Source organism: Lactuca saligna, chromosome 1, assembly GCF_052625555.1.
Source record: "Lactuca saligna cultivar CGN05327 chromosome 1, ASM5262555v1, whole genome shotgun sequence".
In the NCBI taxonomy this organism is placed as follows: Eukaryota; Viridiplantae; Streptophyta; class Magnoliopsida; order Asterales; family Asteraceae; genus Lactuca; species Lactuca saligna.
In genome coordinates, this window is record NC_136417.1 from 43,611,815 (window position 1) to 43,619,538 (window position 7,724).

The 7,724-nt window shown below is 35.4% G+C and overlaps 1 protein-coding gene across 3 annotated transcripts; it reads right to left on the bottom strand.

Annotated features, from left to right (window-relative positions):
- Positions 1-483: 483 nt before the first annotated feature.
- On the bottom strand, positions 484-3,492 carry LOC145034438 (serine/threonine-protein kinase PCRK1-like). 3 transcript variants are annotated; one of them, XM_078982870.1, is made up of 6 exons: positions 3,184-3,492; positions 3,070-3,104; positions 1,969-2,381; positions 1,629-1,889; positions 1,367-1,489; positions 484-1,267 (listed from the first exon to the last, which is right to left on the bottom strand). In XM_078982870.1, the coding sequence occupies exons 3-6, from the start codon at positions 2,353-2,355 to the stop codon at positions 722-724; spliced, it is 1,317 nt and encodes a 438-aa protein (XP_078838996.1). In that variant the 5' UTR covers positions 2,356-2,381; positions 3,070-3,104; positions 3,184-3,492; the 3' UTR covers positions 484-721. The 3 variants fall into 3 exon arrangements, with proteins under 3 accessions (XP_078838996.1, XP_078838988.1, XP_078838980.1); XM_078982862.1 differs by having other exon boundaries at positions 3,047-3,104; XM_078982854.1 differs by having other exon boundaries at positions 3,047-3,492.
- Positions 3,493-7,724: the final 4,232 nt, after the last annotated feature.

A 7,724-nucleotide genomic window follows, 5' to 3' on the forward strand; every position in this document is an offset into this window, starting at 1 on the left:
GAAATGAAATACATTTGAATATATTCGTATTTAACTCAGTTTTGTTGCCATCTTTTAATCGAGAGGTTAAATATATTCCTACAAAATGTTACTACTAATCAGATTATTACAAATGTCAAAATCAAAGAATAAGACGAGAACATGTAACAATCATTGAATAGATAACAAGATGAAGTAGGAGGATTAAGTTGGAAACAACTTATTTTTTCCCTTTCAATAACATAATGGGATTTCGGGATTTCTTTGTGGCATGTTATTAAAAGACTTGCAATCAGATTACCCTTTTTAATTTTCGCATTGATTGATTAGATATGTAAAGATCTATGATATTAGTTCACAATCAAATAATAGACTTTAGTTGATTCTAAATATATACAAATCGATTTGTAATTTATGTAATATTTGATTATTTTCATTTGATTATAAACTTATAACATAAGCTCTTAAACGCAACTTGGGTTCGATCAATGTACAACCAAGCAATGCACGCCAAGATCAACTTTAGATTGATTCTCTTAACTTTCTATAACACACACAAGCTACAGAATTCCACCTCACTTATATAAAACACACAATTACACAACCTCTTGATGTTTACCAATTACCAAACAGCCCTTCACCTCTACAGTAGGCAACTCATCGCACGCCTTTCTGTACATTATAGGGGCAATATCGTCATTTACTACCATACACAGCAAAACTCCTTCCAAAGCACTCAAAATCAGCAAGTTGTCAACAGCTTTGGACGACAATACAGTGAAACACAACCAGATTCCGTATGTTCAATATCCTTAGACTCTCTTTCGTCTTTTTTCATATTCTCAGGAGTATTTTGACCCACGAAAACTTTCTTGGGTTCGATAGGAACCACTGGGTCCAGACCCTTGACCGGTGGTCCATGGCTAGGTGCATGTGATGGACCCCCAATGAGTTGGTTAACCATTTCAAGGACCTCACTCATCTTTGGTCTCGCCTTTGAGTTTCTAGACAAACATTTATTGGCTATAATTGACAACTTTTGTGCTGATTTCAATGAGTATTTTCCTTCGAGCCTTGAATCGATGATTATCCGGAACTTTTTGGAGTCTAGATACGGTTTCACCCATTCTAGAAGCTTCTGTTCGTTCTTGGGCCGGTTTTTATCCAATGGGCGCCTCCCCGTGATAAGTTCATATAGGAACACCCCGTAACTCCATACGTCACTCTTGGAATTTAGATGTCCTGTTTGGATGTACTCTGGAGCTGCGTATCCCATTGTTCCTATTACCTTATGATGTCATATCATGGAAATTTTTAGAAATTTTATTACAAAAAAAAAAAAAAAAAAAAAAGTAATTTGGAAAATTTTGGAAGTTAAAAAACTTACAGCGGTTGAGACATGAGTGAATCCTTCTTGAGGACCTAATCGAGCCATTCCAAAATCCGAAAGCTTGGCGTTCCATTTTTCGTCTAGAAGAATGTTGGAAGATTTGAAATCTCGAAAAATAATCTACAAAAATCAAATGTTATTGGTCTTTGTAATTAATTGATTTGGTGGAGTACATGACATTGACATGATATAAATTTGTTAAGGTGTGTGTCACCCAAAAAGGTGATTTATTGAAAATAAACCTAAAAAGCTTGTTTACCTGAAAGTCCATTTGTTCATGTAAATAAGCCAAGCCACGAGCAGCATCTTGGGCCACTTTCAGTCTCATAGTCCATGAAAGAGGTGATTCAGACCTCGAAGATAAATGATCCTCTACACTTCTATTCGGCATATATTCATAAACCAGAAGTCGTTGTATCCCTCTTTCATCATCTTCCGCACAATAACCAACTAATTTCACAAGATTCGGATGCTCAACCACTCCAAGAACATTCACCTCAGTTACCCACTCTTTATGCCCCTATTAATCATCATCAACATATAAAACTAACTTAGGTCATAAATTTAGTCGAATGTGGTCAAATTAAGGTAAATTATACCTGTAATCCTGTTTTTCCTAGCTGTTTGATAGCTACATCGAGTTTTTTGGTGGGGTCTTTAGGGTTTTTGATTGCACCCATGTAGACACACCCGAATCCTCCCTCACCAATCTTGGTAGAACGACTAAAGTTCTTTGTGGCTGCTTTGAGTTCAGAAAATGTGAAGGCTCGAAGATTGTTTGACTTTTGTGAAAAACTAGGAAAATTTGTGCTTCCCATTGATTCTGTGCTAAGATCGGAGACGTTTTGAGAATTTAGATCCGACCCGGATTGTCTCATGTCACGATCTGTAAATATAGAACTAAACGATTGAACCGAAATTGATTTTGTTGGAGTTTTTGGTGATTCGGGTTTCTTTTCGCTGTATGAGGACTTGAAACACTTCATCGCGCTTTGAAATTGTATCTTCCAAACTGTCAAAATTGGAATCAAAATTAAAAAATCGGCATAATTATCAAGAGATATTTGTATAAAAAAAAAAAAGATCAATGAGCGGTAAAATAAAGAACTCTTATGAAGAAAACCTTAATCTGATTTTCCCTGATAAAATTGTAAAACTTGAAAGCGAATCAAGAAATCATTGATGATACGATATAAGGGTTTAATTTTGTTCTTTTTTTTTTTTCCTTAGGTAAACTTCAATCAAAATCTTGAAATCATTAAAACCAACATCCACACTAATGAATTATGGATAAACCACTAGTAAATCAAGAAATTCGATGGCCCATCTCATTAAGAAAAACCCATATCCGGAATTGGTTGATGCAATTCAAATGTTCTAAAAGAGTTCATAAAAATTAGGGTTTTTAATTGTTTCTTAGAGATGAAGATGTGATACCAAGCATGTTCAATTACGAACAAGATTATTGAATTTAAAGCATGTACCTTCAAACTTATTACAAACACTTTCTTTGTTAAATTACCCCAGATTGTGCATAGCATCACATAATAAAGAACTAACACAATCTTTCATGACAAAAAAATCAAAACTTGCAAGAATTTTAAAGAACCCAGATTCAGATATTACAAATTTAACACACCAAAGTCAAAAGACTAGAACTTGAACAAAAGGGCTCACCTTTAATCAGCAAAAAAACCAACCTGATTGGAAAAAAACCAGCTCCCAACTAGTGCCCCTAAATGGATGTTAACCTCAATATGAATAGAAGAACAAAAGGCACATGATGATGAGAGAGATGAAATCCTTTGACTAACCGAATGAAGAAATACTGAAACACTCGCAACTGAAATATGCTAAAGAATTACATTATTCAAAGTCGCGCACATGATTGCCGATGTGGAATGATCTGGTTTGAACTTTGGAAGTGTGAAATGGGTTTTGAATAAGAAACAAAAGTCGAGTGAGACAGAGTGAGGTCTGGATGGCGTAAGATTTGGGTAAGTGAGGTCAACAGGGGAGAATTAATGGGTACGAAGACAAGTAAACCGAAGTATAGACTGTATAATTAATTAGAAGGAAAGGAATGGTGGAGTTTCTTGGAATCTTGGTGCCTATCCATCCTCGTCCTTGTTCCTCGTGTCTTTCCTGCGAGGACGGTAGTCTGTGGGCTCTGGGCTTGTCGTTTTCCTACTTGACCCCCTTTCACTTTCGGGGAAATCCAGCATTCTCATCGATTATTATGTATTTTTTTTATAAAAGTTGTTACTAAGTTGTTATTAAATTATTGTAAGTGGTTACGATGAAAATATATAAAATGTTACAATTTTAAATGGTTATTGTAATCAAGATTGTCAACATCTTAATCTTATCTGTGGATTTTATACATATTAAATGAAATGATTGTAATTAACTAATTATAAGATAGATCGGTATTAAAAAATTCTATCAATATAAACTAGTCACTAAAATTGTTTGTGTGTTGTTTATTCGCTACTTAGGTTATTAAGACATTGACGATGGAATAACTTAAATAAGAACCATAATACAACAATCAACAATTTGAAATAAGAAAAAAGAAACAAAAGTATCATGATCATTTACAATTAAAGATACAAGCTCGCAAAATTATTAATCTACATGTTGCAATGCTCTTCCTAAGTTGACGAGTGGATGAAATTGGTATTTGCTATTAGGGTTTCCTACAATATGCAATGCTTGATGTGAAGTTGAAAATTTTCTCAAGCTTGTTTTAAAATTGAACGAAAAATTCCTTAAGATTTGCATGAGATGTTTTAGCACGAAAGACAAATTTTCCTAGGGATTAGAAGGCTGAATACGAATAAAAACTAAAGAAATGTGATTAAATAGGTAAGGTCTCATGATCTCGGTCGGGATCCTAAGATCCAAGTTCAGACATTACTTAAGAATCGATCCTAGTATGTTTGGGATTTTTTCGCTTGTAGTACCCTTCATTGAAATCTCAATAGTGATGTATCATTAAAATGTTGATATTTTAGTACTCATAAAAAAGTGACTATTAGCTACATTTTTTCTACTTATAGATTCATTCAAGACAAAGTGAAATTAACGTTTCTGAAAGTTCAAACAAATAAAATACCTAAACCATTACGAAGACTATGGTGCTATTTGGTTTTGAAAGGTAACGTATGCAATCTGCAAACTACATCTACATAAGAAGATGTAGACTAAATAAATGCAGTTTGTAAAAAAAATCTATATGTTTTTTAAAACCTGCATGTTGCATAATCGATATTAAATCGCATTGATCATAGATGGAGACAACGATGGTGGTAGTGGTGGAGGTGATGGCAGATGTTGTGGAGATGGTGGTGGTGGCAGAGATAATGATGGTGGTGGGGTGGCGGAGATGACAGTGGTGGCAACTAAGGTAGCGGTGACGATGGTGAAGGTGGTAGAGGTGGCGGGAGAAGTGACGATGATGGTAGAGGTGGTCATGCTAGTTAAGGTGGCGAAGATGGTGGCAACGAAGTTCCTAGTGGTGTAGGTGGCAGAGGGTGTAATGGTGATGAAGGTGGTGGTGGTGTTGGTGGCTACGACGGTAGTTATGGTGGCGATTGTGGAGTTGGTGGAAGTTGCAGAGGTGGTAGTGGTGAAGGTGGCAGGTGTGTGGTAGTGGTTGAGGTGGAGGAAGTTGAGGCAGAGATAGCAAAGAGAATGGTGGTGGTGATGGTGTCATCGCTAATAGTGGAGTTGGCTTAGATGACGACTATGGTGATGGTGGTAGAAATAACGATGATGGTAGGGGATAAGGTGGGGTGCGGGAGATGACAGTGGTGGTAACGAAGGTAGTGGTGATGATGGTGAAGGTGGCAGAAGTGGCGGAGGAAGTAACGATGGTGGTGGAGGTGGTGATGTTGGTTAAGGAGGTGAAGATAGAGGCAGTGAAGGTCAGAGGGGGTAATGGTGGCAAAGGTAGTTGTGGTGGTGGTGGCTACGATGAAAAAGGTGGAAGAAAATAGTTGTTAGAACTTAGAAGAAAGCATGAAAAATAGGTTTGATTTTTAGGGTTAAAACGTTTGTAAGATTTAGAAGACTTTTTCATTCTTCTACAAGAATAGGACACTCAAACCTTTGTAGGTACGAGGTCTTCTAAAAAATAATCAATCTTTAGTACGAAGGTATGCTCGTTCGCAGGAAAAAGAAGTCAAGAAGAACTTCTAAGAAAATAAAACACCACCTATATCTAGTGTCTAAATTTTATATATTGGATTTTGTTATGCTAGTAGCTTATTTTTTATTTTGAAATAATTTTAGCATTAGGATATTGGAATATTAAGTAATGATTTTCTAAGTTATGAGTTAATATACATGGTATGATTGGTTTCATCAACATTAGTATGTTTAATCCATGATTAATTGTAGGTTATTCTTGTCGGATAAGGTGTCTAAGTCCATAACTATTTCTGGTATGTACTTGACCCGACCCGGCATGGTCCATTTGGGTTGCATGGCACCATGCAATTGGATAGACTAAATGAGAGAAATAACACTTGGAGATTATTAATATATTATAAGTTCTAATATATTAATAATATTATTTGATTAGTTTGATCAAGAATTAATCTAGAATTAATTAAGTGATCAAAAGATAACTAATTAAATATATGGGTTGATTATGTAAATCATCCATATCTTGTATAGTGGGCTAAAAGGCTCCATGGACTATCAAGTTGGGTTCCACCCATAGGATGCTCCATGGGAGTTACAAACCCATGGGTCATGGAAATGAAGAGTCATGACACATTAGGGTTTAACCCTAGATGTGTCAACACTATATAAGTAACATGTTCTCCACCCAAAATCGGCTACACTAAGTAATAAGAGGGCTTGGCCGATTTTGAAGAAGTGAGTATTCTCTCATAAGTTCTTCCAAGAGCATTTGGTGTTGTGTGAAGCATTTGAGGCATCACACTTGGGGTGCTAGGCTCACAAGGTTTCAAGGAACACAAACAACAACAAGGTAAGTTATTCTATCTATACTTTATGTTAAAATTGTTCCCCATGTATGCTAGATAGGAATATAACCTTGGAATTCAACTTTGCATGACAATTAGACAAACATAGATCCAAGGTTATTAGGGTTGCATGTACACTTAGGAAGTGTTAGAATGCTCAAAACCCATCAGTGGTATCAGAGCCTAGGCTTGTTTGTTCTTATTTGTGCTTAAAAGTTGAAAACAGAATCGGAAGTTTTGCTGTCTGCGAATGGACTCGTCGAGTCCATGAGTATCTTCAACCAACTCGGCGAGTCAGTTTATGCACTCGGCGAGTAGGGTCGAATGAGTGCAGAATTTCGATTCAGTTGCTGGAAAATGAATTAGAAACATTACCCTAAACTGTTTTGGTAATTGAAAACTTGTTTTTGGTGGTGTAATGTCTTTGCTAATTCATTTACAACAACTAGTTATCAAAATTACAAAGTTTTATGTAATTTTTGATTGTGTTCATATTCATGTTCTTGTTCTTATGATGTTTTAGATGATCATAGGAATTATTTGTAACCTATTTGGTAGTTTAATTCTTGATCATAATGTGTTTTAATGGAGTCCATAACTTATCCTTAAGTTATGGAAAACCAAGAGTCACACTTGAGTTAAAACCATTAAGAAAACACAAGAGTTAGAAAAATGAAGAGTCTTCATTTTATTACTCTATTAAACTCATAAGTTACAAGAAATGAAAAGTTTTGAAAGTTACAAAACTTGCCCTCAAGTTTTGGAACAAGTAAAGTTAAGTTAAAACTTTAAGTTCCAACCCCTAGAATTTTAAAAAGTTAAAATTCAACCCTTATACTTATATTATGATGATTTAATAATTATATATATATATATATATATATATATATATATGTATAAGAATAAAGTCGTCTTACCGCTAGTACGCCTCATTCACGAAGCCGGTCTATAAGGTGGGTATAAGGTTGTTGCCTATAAAATGGTGACTTAATGGGTGAATATTCTCACCCACCGCTTGCTTGACTGGTGGAGGGTCGTTAGCCGAACGGGTAAGACAAGGACTTATAAATTCTCATTCAAAGTATGATGAATATAATAAAGTAACTAAATTTTTATTAAATTCTCAATCTTAGTTACTTTAGGAAAAATGTGAATAAGGTGCTAATCCATGAAATTACACTTTACACTTTGTCTAAGTCGTTGGTGGAGCGTGTGTGGTTAACCGGCACACTAACTTGGACTTAACAAGGTAGGTAAAGGGTGACTTAAGGTTTATTATAGTATCGGTGGAGCGTGTGTGGTTTACCGGCACATCGATTGAGTGATAAACTTTAAGGGTACCAAGTGATTTGCATGGT

Coding starts and splice junctions, on each gene's coding strand:
- LOC145034438 (XM_078982870.1), bottom strand. CDS start 2,355: ATGAAGTGTTTCAAGTCCTCATACAGCGAAAAGAAACCCGAATCACCA. Junction 1,890..1,968: donor TAGGAAAAACAGGATTACAG/GTATAATTTACC, acceptor GATGATTAATAG/GGGCATAAAGAGTGGGTAAC. Junction 1,490..1,628: donor ATGAACAAATGGACTTTCAG/GTAAACAAGCTT, acceptor TGATTTTTGTAG/ATTATTTTTCGAGATTTCAA.